Source organism: Aythya ferina (genome assembly GCF_964211825.1).
Source record: "Aythya ferina genome assembly, chromosome: 3".
NCBI classification, from domain to species: domain Eukaryota; kingdom Metazoa; phylum Chordata; class Aves; order Anseriformes; family Anatidae; genus Aythya; species Aythya ferina.
The window spans coordinates 70,585,222-70,602,843 of NC_140298.1; the positions used below are offsets into that span (position 1 = coordinate 70,585,222).

General features: G+C 43.2%; 1 protein-coding gene across 2 annotated transcripts in view; it reads right to left on the bottom strand.

The window, feature by feature from the left end:
• PDSS2 (decaprenyl diphosphate synthase subunit 2) overlaps positions 1-17,622 on the bottom strand; it is a 107,927-nt gene that overhangs the window by 2,604 nt on the left and 87,701 nt on the right. Inside the window, exons 5-8 of one of the 2 annotated variants that reach the window (XM_084514557.1) lie at positions 17,177-17,350; positions 15,356-15,487; positions 10,963-10,998; positions 133-2,273 (exon numbers count right to left, since the gene is read on the bottom strand). In XM_084514557.1, the coding sequence (XP_084370683.1) occupies positions 2,115-2,273; positions 10,963-10,998; positions 15,356-15,487; positions 17,177-17,350 (501 nt within the window). In that variant the 3' untranslated portion in view covers positions 133-2,114. Of the gene's footprint in view, positions 1-132; positions 2,274-10,962; positions 10,999-15,355; positions 15,488-17,176; positions 17,351-17,622 lie in introns of those variants that run through there. The other variant, XM_084514558.1, reaches the window with a different exon arrangement.

A 17,622-nucleotide genomic window follows, 5' to 3' on the forward strand; every position in this document is an offset into this window, starting at 1 on the left:
TTCTTGACTATACAATCACTTAATAGTATTGGTATGGTACAACTCAGTTTGGTTTCTTTTTAAGTTAACGTTAAGGAATAGTTTAAGTGCAATCAGAACTTTCTGATGATATCAATACAAAACAAGCTGTCATTATTTTTGCTCATTTGTCTTTATTAGTAAAAAGTACAAATAAAAAAAGTGTACTTTCATGAAAAAAATAAACCAGGTGTACAGAGTTTTTTGCATATGTTTGATATTCCTGTCACATAACTGAGGAGAGATGGCTCAGAATATCTCCAGCCAGACCCGAGCCCCTTGCAGCCGTAAATCATGATGAAGCATTTAGTGTAGGTATGAGATAAAGATAACGTATGGCTCATTCTATCCTTAATGAGTGAAAATCAGATCCAAAAAAGCTGCCTGAAATATGACTGGGGTTGGATTTAAATATTTCCTTGCAAGCCCACTGACGATGTAAGCTAACCACTTACATTTTCACCTGTGAAGTTCCCTGAAGTTTTGCTCAGGCAGATGCCCGCGACTACCATCGCCTGGGTGCTTCTCTGCCACCTCCACCTTCCTGCTGCAGCACCAGGCAGAGGTGAGAAGAGAGGCAAGAAGAAGAAAATGCAAGCAAGAAGGGGTCTGGTGCTGAAGACATTCTCCAAAATAAAGCAAGTCCTGAGTTTTGGACACTGCTGCCATACAATGACTGCCTCGAGTGCCCTTATTATACATGTAATGCTACAGTATAATATAGACATCATTTACACAGAACATTATGTACATCATGCAGGAGGGGTGCCCAGAACATCTTTAGAGGCTACAGTTTGTATTTCTATTGTGCATTCGGTGGAATGCAACGTGCCGGCCTGTGATAAATAAGCTGTGTGACAGAGGGGGGAGGAGTGCAGGGGGAGAAGGAGGGAGGAGAGAATTCAACAGAAATAACTCCACTTAGTGTTTGAGTGAGCGATGTAATGAAATCTGTTTGCTGTGCTAGCTGTCTCCAGATCGGGCTGTAATTACACCACAGAAGGAAGAAAGGTAGCTGAGTCTCAATCTAGATCATTTATGTAAACTCAGCCTTCTTGTCAACGCCGTTCTCGGATTGCATGCATGCAAACCACAAAAATCATCTCCGATGAACAAAACAGAGACAGTCTCGCGTTGCAGGCTCCTGATACACCTTATAAGCTTTCTGCAGCTGGACTCGAGAATCGAACACACCGAGGTTCAGAGCTTCTCCAGCGTTTTCTCCATTTTATTCAGAGTGGTGAAAGACTGAACATCCCTCGCCCCTTTCTGCCAAAAGCTGACACTTAGCCCTAGGAATTAGCATTTATTTGGCTTAAATCAACGAAAGTGTGGCAAATCCAGGAAACTGCTTTGTGTAAGATTGTGCTGCAACAAACTCCTTGATGCCAGGGAAGGATATCCCTTCCCCTAGAAGGGTGGGAAGACCTCAGCTCTTTGACCCAGCGCAGCGCATTTTGTATGCACGGTCTAAAAACCAGGCGGTCGCTTCCCTTGACAGAGCCAAATTAATATTTGATTAAATATTTTAAAGCTCCTACTTACCATGCTGGACACATTTTCTCAGCCAGTTTCTCCAACGGGGACAGCGTTAAGCACGGGGTCATTTTACACACGAATACATAAAAAACAGCGTGGGGAGACACGGCCGGCCGCACGCAGGCAGATAAAGGATCTTCCCCCCGATAATTCCCCTTCGTGGTGACAAACCGGGGGCACGCCGGCTCCCGGCGGCACCTGCCTCCTCCCTCCCCGCCTCCACCCCGGCCTCCCCGGGCAGGAAAACCGCCGGCCTCCGCCCTGGCGCCGTCCCCGCCGGTGCCCAATCAATAGGCACTGATTTCCTGTCCATTTGCCGAGGTCACGCGAACGGGCCTCATTAATTATTGCTGCCTCCAGTGCGCTTCTGGCACGACGAGCGAAAAAAAAAAAAAAAAAAAAAAAAAAAAAGGTTGACCTTTTTTTTTTTTTTTTTTCTTTCACTTCCATCCCTTTTTTTTTTTTTTTCTTTTTTCTTTCTCTCTCCCCTCCCGCACCCCCCAAATGTTGTTTGGTGCGGAGGCCGGGGCTGGGTGCCCCCAGCAGCGGCGGTGGCATCAGGAGAACCTGGTGACGGCGTAGACGATGTTGGCCAAGGCCGCCCGGGCCTCCGAGGGAGGGAAGCTCTCGAGGGCCGCCAGCGCTCGGTTTCCGTGGCGACGGCACAGGTCGATGGCAGAAGTCACACCTTTGCCAGCCTTGATGGCTTCTTGCAGCTGTAGGGAGACACAGGCGGGGCGGGATGGGATTTGGCAGCACCGGCGCTGCTCCTGCCACCCTTCCAAGGGGTTGGGGCTGTTGGGAGGGCTCCCAAACCCCTCTGGGGTGTGCGGCTGCTTTGCTTTGGCTCCCAGCTCCGGCAGAGCCGCAGGTGATTTAAAACACATCACACCTGCACGGTGCTAGCTCTCCAATTGGCACACAGCACAACAAAGCCAAAAAATAAAAATAAATGTGGCTATCTGGGCTTTTCGAGAGCTCCCGTGCAGAACCGGCACCCCAGCCACTCACTCTCTCGTTTTCTGCAGTCAAAAGCTGGATTTGTTTTCCCGACACCCTGCTTTTGGAAACATGCACTGAGCTCCTGCCTTTTGTGCTACGGATTTCTATTTATACACCACGCGGCTGCACTGGTGACAGTGGACAAAAGCGAATTCTGTCGGTAAAATGGGATCTGTTAAAGTTCATTGTACGCGGCTACAGCCACGCGAACCCAATCTTCCCACTAAGGGCAGGGGATTGGAGAAAGGTGCGGTGATAACGCCAGCTGAGAAAGTAAACGCTTCCCTGGAGGAACGCGTTCACCGCAAGCTGCTGGAAGGGTTTGGCACCTAAAAAGCTGGGGTAAATGGCAGGTTAAATTTCCTACAAAATACTATGAATGCTTCTCCCTAAAGCACGAGACCGTTTCACAAGCTGCGTCCCAGGTGGCTTTTGTAGTTCAGTTTCATCATGGCATCAGCTTTTTTATAAAAATTAAAAAAAAAAAAAAGGGGGGTTCTTGAACACAGGTACCTACAGTAGCTAATTATACGGGGTTTTATAAATTATGTCTTCCTCCAATGTCCAGCACAGTGCCCCAATTCACTTGCAAATACATCAGGATAACCTTAACACTCTAGTTTAAGTCATGTCAAAAATACCTAAGACTCACCCAAACCGTAAAAGCCATTCATTGTACAGATACTTGCTCTTCTATGCAATGAATGATGTTTCCTATCTCAGCACAGAGGTGGACTCATTATCTGCATTTAGGGATGAAATGAGTTCAAAGCATATTACAGCACTTAAGTGTTCAGGTCCCAGACCATCAAATTTTTATTCCCCCTTTCAGTCAGGATCTTCCCGTGCCGTGCTTCGGAGAAGAACAAACCCAGAGGCACGACTCTGTTAATTCAACACGATCCCAGTGAATGGGAATCTGCCACACACCGCAGCTCTGCAGCAACAGGGGAAGAAGAGGTATGTGAATGGCAAGAAAAGGTGTTTCTCCCCCTTCCTTCAGTCACAGTTTTTGAGATGGGAGAAGCCACACATCGTGATGTAAACTCTGCTGTAAACTCATTAAAAATGTTTGGTGTGGCTGCTAACACTCGTATGAAGACATATTGTTAATGACCTACGATCATCTTCCCTTCTCTGGAAGCTGGTCCCTTCCCTGCCTACCTCATAGTCCCCAAAAACTTCCCATTTCACACTCTGCTTGCAGAATCAGCTGCTCAACCCAAGCAAGCACGCGCTGAGGCAAACCCGTGCGGATTGAGCTGACTGCACGTTACCTCTATCTCAGCCGGGGTTGTAAAAAGGAAGACAAAAAAAAATTAGAGGAGTACAAACTCGGCTCCTTGTAGCGAGGCGGTCATTAAGGAAATTCAGGATGTAACTCCACGGGAAGCCAGGTTTCAGTGGCCCTTCTGTATGCAAAACAACCAATTTAAGCCTTCAGCTGCACCACCAGTTGTGCTGGAGCTACGCTTCCACTCTCTCTGGCTTTGGGCTTCAGTGATTTCATGTAATGAACTTCACAAATTAAGTATTTCCCCCCAAAAATAAATAAATAAATCCATGTACCCAGTTTAGATGTATTATTTCTTAATTTCACTCAGATAGAAGCAGCTGATTTTTGAGGGAAACAGACAGAAAAGGAAACAAACTCCTTCAATTTGTTACTTTATAAACTTCAATTACGCTCCCTCACTGTTTTCTTCTAAATAGAGGAATCTGCTCTTCTGGTCTCCACCTACACGGCATCATTTTGTGCAAGCAGATTTCCACTTGTAGGAACAACTTCATCCATCACCAAAACACAACCTCCTTCAGAGCAGCAAGCAATAATTAAAACAATGCAAGTCAAAATACAGGTCGCTTAGACATTTTTCTCCAGTTGAACTGCTAGATATGCTAGAAAAGTGCACCTTAGCTTTTGTTCAGACCATGGCAATGAAGCCTGACTTCCTTCTGAAGGTGCCCAGAACCTGAAAGCTCACAGAAGGGATCTCGTTGCTTAAATTCAGCTTTAAGAGTGGCCTTACAGTAGTGCAGCCAAGTTAAGACTCAAGAGGGAAGCAATGCTCCCTCCCAAGGCACCATTTTTCCTCAGTCTATTCGGATGTTGACGGGGCTTAACACATTGAAGCTGAAAACCCTAAAGTTTTATGTCTGAAGGTTGTTCTATGAATCTAAGGAAAAGCAACACAAAAACAGAATCGCCAGAGGCTGGGAAAAAAGATACCTGGCTGGGCACTGGAAGCAGCAGGTTAAGAGCCACGCAGCCTGCTCTGCTGTCTGCACTCGCCCAGCCTCATCCACTTGACCTGCCGTGAATTTATTTTCATTTTTTCCGTTCCCGAGTCTGTGGCTGGAAGGAGGGATGGCTCTAATCGCGAGTTAGAGAAAGAGCAAAGGAGAACAGGAGGGGAGCACCGAGGGTCCCTCGTTCTGAATGCTCTGAGCACGCACAGGAAGACAAAATGCTGAGAGGCTGGGCTCCACGTCTCCAGCTTCCTCCTTCCCTTCCCTTCCCTTCTGTATCAGCTCCTACTTCAGCCATTGTCTATCAGCAGGTTAAGAGGAGGGGAAAAGGATGGTTTCTGACCCCTTCCACCTTTAAGGTTGCTTCCCATTATCTCCCTCTGCACACATCTCTAGGCACGTCCTGCAAATAAAAGGTACGATGACACCGACTGTTCCTTGAAGATTGCCTCTTGCCATCCCCTGACCCACTGGAAAGGGGAGTTTAACACCAGCACCTTGGTCTCAGCCCCCATTTCCTATCCTGCCAGCGACAACCATGAGCACCGACCAGCTGGAGCAGGGGAATTTCCACTCAGCCCTGCGAGGTTTGCTGGGCCAGGACTGACCCGGAGAAGCAGACCAGCAGTTGGGTGGTCCTGCTGCCCCAACCACCTCACGGGCAAGTGCAGGGGACTCAGAACAGGGCACACAGAAGGGATGGGAGGCAATGGGCACGGGTAGCAGTGTGGGAAATGCTGATTAGACCCAAAGAAATTCTTTTCCACCAGGAAGGAAATCACCACAACAGGTCTGTCCTTGCAGGTACCCAAAACTCAAGCGGAGAAGGCCCTGAGCTGATCCATCCACACTGGCTGTGATTTGAGCAGGAGGTGGGAGCAGACATCCCCCAGAGGCCCCTGCCAACCTCAGTTACTGCATCATTCTGTGAATAAAGCAGAGTTCAACGTACTATGTCTTGCAGTCCTCTTGTTTCAAGAAGAGAAAGAGAAATTTAGCACAGAAATTGAGCATTTGCCTTCCAGACCAACTCTTCTGGGCTCTCCTGTTGGAGAAGATGGCAAGAGGACTAAGGGGCAGCCTAGGGACTTCTGGATTTTGGAGACTGAAGAATCAATGAAGACAAAAAAACAGCAGGTATTCAAGCACAAAGGAACAACTTTAAATCTCCTCTGTTGATATATTTTTACCTTATTTCCCAGCAAAAGTAAAAATAAGATTCCTTTTAGACAGTTCTACGTACAGGGAACTTCAAATTCAGGGGTGGGTGGGGAGTTGAAGGAAGACTCTGTGAATACATGGTAAATATTTTGGCTGTACTAGATTTTCTGTGCAAAGGGAGAGTAAGAACATTCTCTTTTTTTAATGATCAAACTTTGCATTAATTATTTCAGTGACAAGGTATCAGCAGGCAACTTCAGAAAAATGTATTTTTTGCCTCACAAGAATGACCCTAAACAGCTTAATTTCCTGTATACTGAAAAACATCACGTGTTCCCTCTGATCTTGAAGTGAGCTAAACTATTCTAAATTTCTGAAATGTACAGTACCCACCAAAATAAAGAAAACCCCTATAATACAGAATTTAAACTGGTCTGTCTCTGAGTGATTGACTTGTGTTAAGTGTTTACAGTGCTCTGCACTAGTTTTTCTAATTTTTTCTCCTTTGTGGGAACACCATGCTCAAAAAAAAACCCTGTAATAGACTGCTGAAATGTTACCTTGAAGCAGCACCGGCACATTTTATAGTTGGCAGATGAACCTTTTCAGGTTTTTCCTTTGTTTCTGCAGTACCTTGGAATGTCTCGGCATTCACTTGGAGTTCTTGTGGCTGGACACGGGTTTATGCTCTTCCTTCTCAGTGTGGGCTTGGCAATCATTTAAGTGCATCACTTCAGAATGTCATATAATACTTTCTTTTTTTAATCTTTGTTGGTTATATGCAGAATAATATGCCACTTGAAATTGGGGCAGTAAATGCATTTATCCAATATTTTCTTAGATTTTTTTTTTTGAACATAAAAGGTAAAGAAATGCATCTTTTATGGGCACACCAGCCTACAGAAACTTCTATTAATAGAATATGATTTATTTTCCTCACTCAACTGACAAACAGCTGAATTACCTTTTTACTTCAAACTAAAAAAATCCCCTTCTAGAAAAAGAGAGCAAATCTGGAACGAGCCACCCCCAACAGTACAGGAGAGATGGCCTACTTACAGGGAGCGCTGCCACCCCAGCTGTTACGCAGTCCTGGTAATGCATTTTGCCAAAAAATTACAAGGCATCCTGAGCTGCACAGACCTTTCAACTTTTTAGAAAGGACTCCTCCTCCTTATGCCTTTCCAGGCCTTTCACAATGAACTTGACGAGGCCTGTTAGCTTTCAAATCTAAACACTAGGTATACGATGAGCCAAAAAGCATGACTTTCTCCCATCTCAGTAACACAAGTAGCCACTATTAATTGTCATCTTAGCACACACAAGCAATTGATTTGTTATTTATGCTAAAAAACATAATAGTTGTTTGCTTTAACGAAACAAAAGTTGAGTTGTGTTCTTACCCCAAAGAAGCCCTAGAAAATTCCCACTGATTAAAAACAACAATGCAAATGATTTTTGGTAGTGGCTGTACACCTCAGGGATTTGGCTAACTCTTACCTTTCTCTACAGTTTAGCCAAGGCCTAATTTTTTTCCCATTTTTCTTCTCTAGCTCTTTCCTGCCGTATGTGGAGCCAAGTCCTTCGTGCCATGCAGCGTACGGATGGCTGGATCTACTGCTCCTTGACTCACCTACTGCCAGTACAGCACAAAACCTGCTCCGTGTTAGCATCGTGCCTGGTGCTCCATGGACAAACCAACAAAGCATGCTACAGCACTGCTGATGTACCCTACTTCCCATGCCAGCCTGGGTGAAAGGACTTCACAGCAAAGCAAGTGAGCAGGGCTACATTAAAAAATAGTTTTGCTATGTCCCCTTTCACTTGACTTCATTTATCTTTTATGACTCCTGCATTAAGAAAAACAACAAATTCTTCCTGCAGTGACGCTAACTGGCTGCAAAATAGAGGACTTCGCATACCTCATCCTTACCTTGTAATTATTCTAGAGCCTTGGCCAGAAAATAAGAATTATTCATTCCTGGCACTGGTTGTGCCTGTGTTACTGTCACTTAACAAGTCTGTACAATGCCTTCAGGCCACCATTAAGGCCTTGATTTCAGTGGAGGGCTTTTAATCAATATTATAAAATAGTAAGTAATTCATTCAGGATCTCCATTTGTTGTTGCAGGGTTACACAGCTTATCTGGCATGGCAAAGAAATTGTAAAATGTATAAAAGCTTTTTGTTTTTAAGTCTGAGATTTTTGCTAAAATACGACATACAAATTTGGATGACAGGCAAGTCGCTGCTGCTTTCAGTGACATTCATGAGCTCTGTCTCTGCCATATGTTGGTACTTTCCCTTTTGTTATCTGAGAAACACCACTAAAACAGATCTGCACCTACTTCTTCATCTCTGTAAGAGACTTTCAAACAACACAATGATGGATCAATAATTTGTCTGGATGTGCTGTGATGGGGTAGCAAAAAAATCAGAGTGCAACATTCAGATACTGACGTGAGAAAATAAGTGCCTTTGTGATATCAAAGTCCTTCTGATAAAAAGATTGATATGCTGGGGGAAAAAAAGTACTAGCAATTTTGCAGAATATACTGACCTTATTGACATGACAGTCTCGGGTCCAATTAAATTAATGAAAAGTATTTCACATCTATATTTATCTCAGTGCCCTCACTAAATTTACTAGCACCATCTAGATTTTATTTTTGCCTCTGGAAAAACTCGGGGATGCCATTTTAATATAACAGGCATCAAACACACATTTCCAAAGTTCCTGAGCAGTCTCAAAATGGAAATAAAATAAGACCTTTGCCTTTCAAGCAGTCACTTTGGGTAAATCTCCATTTCTAATTTTTACCTTCATTCATTATTTTAATTGAAAGCTGCGGTGAATAAGGTGAAATATTCTTAAGCAGACAAACCAGCTGGCAGTTTTTATATACATATATTTATGAATTCTAATAAAGGAACAGCATTTTGCTTTTATGCAAGCGGCATGCTGAATAATAAGTTCATAATAAAAATAAAGAGAACAGAAATAATATAGTTTTTCAGAAGCTTTGCAACTAGTTTGGTTGGCCTTTGGTTTCACACAATTAAAGAGATGTTTCGAAGACTCAAAGAGAAGCAAGCCCCCAAATTTGATTAGGTATGTTCAAGTAGTTCTAGCAACTAAATAGGAAGATGAGAGCGGTCCTCGGTGCTTGAAAAGACAGAGCAAATGTGCAAAACACTGACACTGGTGGTATAAAGACATCACAGCAAAGGGCAGAAAAGAAATACTCATTTGTCCTGCACAGTACGCCTTCTAATTGGCCGTGTGCATGCACTGGCCGAGCTGCTATGCTGGGGTGAGCCACAGGTTACTGGGCTCATTGAGCATGGATGCAACTAATGACCACTTTGACTTTAAATGAAGAAACCCAGAAGAGAGGGATGTGACACCACAGTTTTGAAACAGACTTCTACCAAAAAAAAACAAAGTTGATTACTGATTGAGCTCAAAAAAGGATGGAGAATTTTTCACTATCATTACTAAACTCCTAATATCTGTGGCTTATGTAAAAGATCATCACCCTGAGTACTGAAATCATGTGCTTCCTGGCTGAAGTCATTTACATGAAATAAAAAACTTGAGGAAGGGTTTTTTTTTTCCCTCCCTTTCCTTTTATTGAAGTGTCCAAGTAGCCTAGTCACACTGTAGGTTTTTTAATTTCATCTGAACAATCCAAAATACGAAATCGTTCAAGTCAAAATGCAGAATACAATGACATAAATAATTCAGTACAGCAATTTTAGAAGCAGTTCCACCCCCCTCCCTCCCCCTTTTTTTTTAAGCTACGGAAATGACATTGAGCATGTCACAACTGTAACAATTAAAAGGCACAAATCCATTCTAGATTTACAAAAGCAAGGAGCCTAGCCTGAACATTCACAGAAGTATCTCATATACTCAGACAAATTTGAGGAAAAAGAAATTTGGGGCTCTCAATGGTCATTTAGAAAGTAACAGTTTTATAGGTTTTTCTGTTGTCAAAAAAGAAAAAAAAAAAAAAAAAAAAAAAAAACAACAAACCAAAAGGACAATGTTTTTAAATAGCAAACTAATGCTGAGATCCTTTTCATGTTCAAACAGGAACGAAAGATGATAATCCAAATTTTCAAAATACAGAATAATTACAATAGAATTCTGACTTGTGTGTGTGTTAGCTTTCTACTTCAGCAGCACAGTTTGTAATGTTCTTTCGGCTCCACTTCAGGAAGCAATTCTCAATCCTCTGTGCACAATAGTTTGTCTATTATTTCTCATTGATGCTGGAGATAAATAACTGGACCCTCACGATCTACTTAAGACTTCAAACAACTCAGCCTCATGCTCAGCGAGGGACTTGGGGACACAACCTCATCTTCTGCTTCCACCACGTGTAAGTTGTTCTCTAGCACTGAACCAGGGGAACCTTCTCAGCCACCTCCTGCACTTCTCTAAGAGCTTTATGGTGCCCCTGGTACTTTTTTCAGCTGACAAGCTAGTTAGTTCAGGCCTGCCTTTACTATAGGGCTGTCCCAGGAGCAAATACAGTGGTGACTGAGCTAAAAGCTGCAGTGGGCACTGACAGAAACACAAATTATTATAAAATGTGTGTAGGTGTGTGTATTTTTTAATATATAGCACAATTTTAGGGTGAGATAAAGTAACACACGCTATCAATAAGTAGAAATCACTGATGGAAATTAACTTGCAAATGACTGCAGAAGAAGACAGCAAAAGCCACAACAAACCTCGTTTCAAAACTAAATTTGGGGAATGGAATAAATATTATTAAATGACTGTGTTTGATACTTACAGGGTAGCTGACTATTACTTGCTTCTTAAATCAAGAAATAGCAGAAGCCATTCTCACTCCCTCCACATACACAAATTGTAACTTGACTTGAATAAGGAAGTTTCTCTTGACTGTCAAAAATAATCTTGAAAATTTTACAGGAAACATTAAAATAAAAAAGTAGAATTAAATGCAATTCACTGACCTTTTTGTAGTCCATTATATTTCCTTTTCCTTGTGCCTTAAAGAGAAAGAGAATACATATATATGTTATTACCTATTGCAAACTAGAGCTATGAGAATAAAGGATGCTATCAAAGAACTACTACTTAAAACATAACTGACTTTCTCTAGGAATCTGATGCAGAAATAAAAAAAAAAAACAAAATTCAAGCAAAGGTGTTATCAGCTTGTCCAACATAGTTCTGTTTCAGATGAGAGCTGCAAACGCTCACTGTAATTTTTTATGACATGTTGTTGTTAAACATTTTTTGAATCCAAAATGTTACGGTCTTAAGAAATCTTGCTGCTTGCACTAATTAATCTCTCCCATGAATTTCTGAAATAAACTATAATTTATATCATCAATAACAAGATTGAACTTCTTAAAAGAGAACACTTCTATATTCATAGCAATTTGCACGCAGTTAATAACAAGTCTAAAGTTGATCCTCTCAGAGGATGTCAGGACCGTGTCAGCACTATTAGACTGATGTTAGATATACCAATTCTGCTTTTGGTTTACAATTGTATTTATCTCCTAATACACTCAGAAAGGAGCACGAATACATTTCAAGTCCTTCTTGCCCAGATGCAGAAAGGCACCTAGTCCAAATTCCTTAGTTTTGTCACTGAGTGACATGGAAAAGAGGATGTCTCTGCCTTTCTCACTTAGTGATTCTTAATGTTGGAGCCACAGTGTTCCTGCTTGGCCAAACTGAAGCCCTTCCCTTTGGTCAAATCCAGCTGTATCATTATCACCTTGTTCAACTCCAGTTCTTCTCTTCTCAGGCGCATTGAGAAATAAATCATGACTTTCTTTCCCTCTAGCCCCCATGAAAGAAGCCCACAAACCTCACTTCTCTTGGAAGGATGCAGATGAGGACCTGGAGAGGTAGCGGTCCTTTCTGAGGACCTAGGAGAACAGCCAAGAAGAGCTGGCCAACTGGCCGAAGGAGAAGAGCTGAGGCCTGCGCTGGAGAGGAACACTGTGTGGCAAGCACAGCTTTGAGGAGATGTTGCCAAGATGGCACAGATTTGGAAAACGAATTAATTTTTGTAGGGAGGAAAAACAAAATAGAGAAGAAGAACTGATAAGAAACCAAGCAACCAGAACAGGAAGGAAAACAGTGGGAAACAGAAGGGATTTCACTGGAGGAGAAAGGCGACTGGCCCACAAAAACTCTTTACTGCTCTTCTTATGGTTCTCCTTATTAAGAATTCAGCTTTTCTGGAGTGTGCATTAAGAGAACAGCCTGATACCATTCAGGACTAGTAAAACCACTGCCAATAACCACTTCCTTGTTTGTGTATTCCCATCCCCCCATGACTCAAAATGCATCAAATAAGCAGATGGTTTAAGACAATGCTTTTGGAGCAGGTTTTTAGGACTAATGCTTTCCAGGATTTTTTCTTTCTCAGATGAGATGGCCCCTGTAACACATGTTCTTACAACCTGTCCTTCAGGAATGCTTGACAAACCACTTGGTAAATGTTTTTTCTTCCAGTCCTGCTTCTTCTGAAAAGGCTCAGAAAAATATGTGGAAAGGTTCAAGGATTATAGAGGCCTGGATGAGACAGTTCTAGCTTCTGACTTATTCCCTTTTTCAGATTCAAATGCTGTGGGCTAAGACAATCCCTATATCTGAGGGGTTTTGCTGAATTTCTTCACTCAAACTTTGATCTTTTATACCTCATTGCTTAGATGTTGGATGCCTATTGAAGGTGGAGAATTTTTGTACCTGTCTAGTGAGAGATATCCATACGTGGCTATAAGTGGCCAACTCTTCTGTCTTCTGACCTCTAGGATATCTTCCTTCACGTAGCCCTGGGTTATCCACTAAATTTTAAGATTACGAGGCTATCCAAAAGTTCAGTGGGACTGCATTCAGTAACTATTTTATTAGTTTATCTGAAGATGAGCATTGCTTTGTCTACAGCAGTACTTCCTAGGAACATTTAAGACTGGATTATTATTATTTTTTTTAATATTCATTTCAGGACATTACTCCAACCTACATTCCTTTTAAAATAGATACCTGACCAAACAGTTCATTAGGCTTTTGAGTTTAAATGCAAAAAGGGGAAGGATTTTGGTGGTGAGCTCAGTGAGAACAGGAGAGATTCTGGTCTTTATGGATGATCATTCATTCATGCAGGTATCTTTGTGTATGTGCACACATATATGCATGCCCACACTTTTCTTTCCCCTCCTATGACAAGGCTTCCCTCTGCATACATCCTAGATCCCTTTTAAGGCAGTCTCTGAATTCCACCCAAATCAGAAGCTAATCTTCTCAAAACGCAAATATTCCGTGTTGATGCAGCCTTCCACACCTGGATATCTGGCATGTTCTGCTCTTTCCAAATCAAGTGACAAGGGGGCTTCTAAAAGGTCTCCAGCTCAGCAGCAGGAACGTGCATACAGCTGCCTGTGTTCAAAAGCTACTGTGGCAGCAGCGCCTGTGTCTGGACCTCGGGTAAGGGAACTGTGGTGAAACAACCACACAAGTCCTGGGCACTCCACAGCAGTTCAGGCATCCTTGATGAAGACGTTTATGAAGGCACTGAGTCCTGGAGACAAGCTTTCTGAGCAGTATAGACTGCAGAGGCTACCAGGTACAATACAGCTCTCTGTCCTCTTTCCTGAACTCTACGACCTTCCTGCTGGAGGAGGAAGCTGCCATGACAAGGTGCTACCTCGAACCCATCACATGAATGCTCATACAGACAAGCAGTTCAAAGGAGAAAGCCAAATTACTTAACAGGTTTATAACGTGATTTCCATATGCCTAGTCACAACTCAGCTACTAGAAAAATGTGACAGGGCCAGAGTATATTGTGCACGCTTCGCCTATTTATACCACACAAATGACACTGCAGAAGAGGGTGGCTTATGAGCACGGCGTTATCTGCCAACACGACAAAGCCTCTGGTTTGAGTGCTTGGCCTGTCTTGAATGTCACATAGTGAATGTGACTGCGGATGATATCTCAAGGAGCTTGTAGTTAATGAAAAGTAATTTTCCCTTCTAAATCATTAAAGCCAAGAAAGGCTCCTGGACTAGACGTTCCACTTTGTATTTAGCTAAAGTAGCAGTTAGCAGATACTTCTGTGTAGAGCATGTCATTTCTTTTATTTTTTTTTTCCTTCAGCAAGAACTGCTTCATTGTTTCTACAATGCCCATTTTTGGTATGAGAATTAGCGAGCAGACAGACGGCACTCCTGGAATCCTGCAACCTCCTCTAGATCCTGCAGATGGGAAATGGTTTCAAAGCTTTTATGAAGTGTGCTGTGGTAATACCATTATTCTCCAACTGCAATCATCCAAATCCATTTACATTCAACTCACACATGAGCCTTGTGTTGAGACGGTAGAATTCCAAAATTTCTCTTCATATGCTATAAACTATCAACCCTTAATTCCCCTAATTTCAAAATGACAAAAAGTTCATTTTGGTTCGTGACTCATACACACACACACTGCACCCCTGCAAGGCTGTGGATGCTGCACATAAGTCCCAAAATTTCACTGCACCTCTTGCTTGTGGTATGTGAAGGCAGGCTGCAACCTGGCCATCATAAAGGCAGAACTAGCAGAAGCTCAAACTTCACACCCTGTGATGCAGAGCTCTGCTTTCAAACCAGAAAGGGAAGGAGCCATCATCAGCAAGCACATCTTGAAAGAATATGTTTGATAATAAGCTAGTTCTGTGCAAAGAAAGCAAACTTTCTACTGAAGAATCTGTATAACAACAGCAGGAATTTCCACAGTATGCATCACAGCTGTTTAGACAGACAAAACATGTCTCATCGATGCAGGAACACGACAGCATGCTTAATTTTGGCCATTTTTTGGCATTCCCCCCCCTTTCTCTCCCTGCCATCTTGTAGAGTTATCAAGTTGTATTTCAACACCCAGGAAGCTATTCATAGATCTGAACCCACAGTGCTACATGGTTATGTAAAACAGATACACGCCTATGCCCTTCCTCTTTTAAGTATTAGAGGAAAAAAATACGGCAGAAGGAAATGTGTACCTACCTTATGGCCACCGTAGGACAAAGTTCTTTGCATCACACTGACAGTGAAAGTAGCTTTAAGCTAAGACATGGGACTTTGCAGAAGTAGTGAGCAACAGACATATGCTCTATGCAAATGAACGTGCTTGTTACGCTGACACACAGAAGTTTAACGGAGCTCATTTATCAGCTCCTTTGATTTTACCCTCACAAAAGCATGAGAGAGTGGTGTTAGAGAGCAGAATTAACCTTTGTGTCTTGTCTGTTGTCAGTTTCTAGGTTTCTCTGCAGATTGAGGCAAGGAAGAGAGATACAAATGGCAGAACTATGAAATGCTAAACAATGCTTTAATTTACCTCTCTGATTTGTTTAATCCACGCATCCCTTCCAAGGAATTCCTGATGAAAGACTGCAGGAGCACAATTCAAACTGAAGGCCATGATGTCACTAGAACTTTCTTTAACAAATGGCTGAAGGTCCGAGTGTAGCTGAAAGAGAAGAACATCTTTCCTGTGTTTCCAGAAACAGCCTGCACATTTACCTCCCGCCAGCACCGATTCAAAGTCCATATCCTGATTCTATACCTCCTTGCCATTTTCTGCTTTGACACTTGTATTTTAGTTGCACTTCAAGTTTGGGGGAGGGAGAGGAAGAGAGAGAAGCACTGCAGTGGCAGAAAGCTGTGGGGAAGATAAGTATGTAGAGTACCTCCAAAGAAATATGTGAAGGAGAGCTTGCAGAGCTGGGCAAGCGGTGGGACAGCCAGGTAGGGAACTGTTGAGTGGCAGGAAGTGGAAAAAACATAAAGGGAAGAATGATCTAGTCTTTGCTGGAAGGAAGATCGATTTTTCATCTGTGAAGGTAACACACTCTACTTTTCAGTACCTGAGGAAATTTATGCAGTATGATCTCCTTTCTGACAAAGGAAACGTTGCATAGCTAGTAGCTTTCTATGAAAATCATATAATCCTTTATATACAACTATATTAGTCAATAGTGAAAGTATTAATATTAAAGCGTACGCAAAATATTACAGCTACAGTCTGCACTACAAGCAGTTTATTCATAGAGTTGTACCTCATAATAGCACATAGTGGTATTTCTGCGGCAGCAAAGTTATGCTTTAGAAAACCACTTCCTTTTCCTGGAGGAACTAGAAACTGTCTAAATCAACTGAGCAGAAGTGGATGGGAGGTCTGCTTGCCCATCTCAGCCTACATCTGTATTTGCAAGTAGTGCAATACAGGAGGAGTGGATCTGTAGGGCAAAACACGAGTGCTGAGGACCTGAGTTTCCACACTGCGTTTTGCTTTAGACTAGCTCCAGCTGTGGACTGAAAGACTTCCAACTGCTGGAGAACAACTTTCAGTCCAGTCTCCAGTGAAGAAAACCCAGCTTACGGACACTGAGATATTCTAACAAAAGTGCACTAAGTGGGGCACTCCCGACCTGAGCTGAAATGCCAACACAGATACACCTCTGTGCAAGGCCTGTGCATGGCCACTGCCCTGGGCAGCCTGTCCCAGTGCCCGACCCCCCTCTGGGTGCAGACCCTTTCCCTAACCCGCATCCTGACCCTCCCCTGTCCCAGCTCCATGCCGTCCCCTCGGGTCCTGTCGCTGTCCCCAGAGAGCAGAGCTCAGCGCCTGCCCCTCCGCTCCCCTCCTGAGGGAGCTGCAGGCCGCCATGAGGCCTCCCCTCAGCCTCCTCCTCCCTAGGTTTAGGCTGTTTCTGTCCTCATCTGGTTGCCTCTCTCCTTGTCCACCTCCTACCCCCTCTCAAAGTTACCTCCACAGCAGTTGAGTCAGAAGGGAACACATGCAGATACTTCAGCCACAGGTACAAACCCCTGCATGGTGGCAGCTGAAACCCAACACCTGCATCCTTCTGTAGCTCCTGCTGGGACTTTCCCCCAGACTTTAACAGGGGGATTTTCACAGAGTCTTGAATGAAACAAGCCACATGGCTAGAAGTGTGACTGTGCCAGTTCATAAGCACTGTTCCTACCAGCAGTTTCTGCAATCATTTTCATACCAGGCAGCAGCCACAACTTTCCACACCACTGACCTACTGGCAAAGGTCTCCAGCATAGTGCTATTACAGAACAGAGCTCAGGAGCAACACATCTTCCCAGTCTTTCCATTTTTAAGATCCCAGAATGAAAGAGAAAGGTGTACCTTATGACTCATAGACATGTGCTTTCCATACTGAAACGCCATGTCCTGAATCTCAGCGCTGTGCTTTGCTAGCTCCATTGCAGCCTGGCAGCTCTTTGCCAGCAAGGCACTATGTGACAGGAAAACCTGCTCCTTCCACGTAGATATCCCGATGTCATCTGTAAGACAGTTCTCCTGCAAATGAAAAGAAGGTGAAAATGAAAACACCAAAACTGCAACTGTGTCAGCTTGTGGAAGTCAACAGCGTGGCACAGGGTAACGCCACACACGGGGAGTAACAAAACTCTGGGTGTCAAGGTGCCAACGAGAAGGGCACTCGTTTGGGGGATGGGGAGAGAAAAAAAAAATAAAATGAAAGAATAAACGTGCCAGCAAACAAATTCTTATTTTTCAGCTCAAAAAGAACAACCCACAGAATATGTGGGGCTGTCAATATATTCCACATA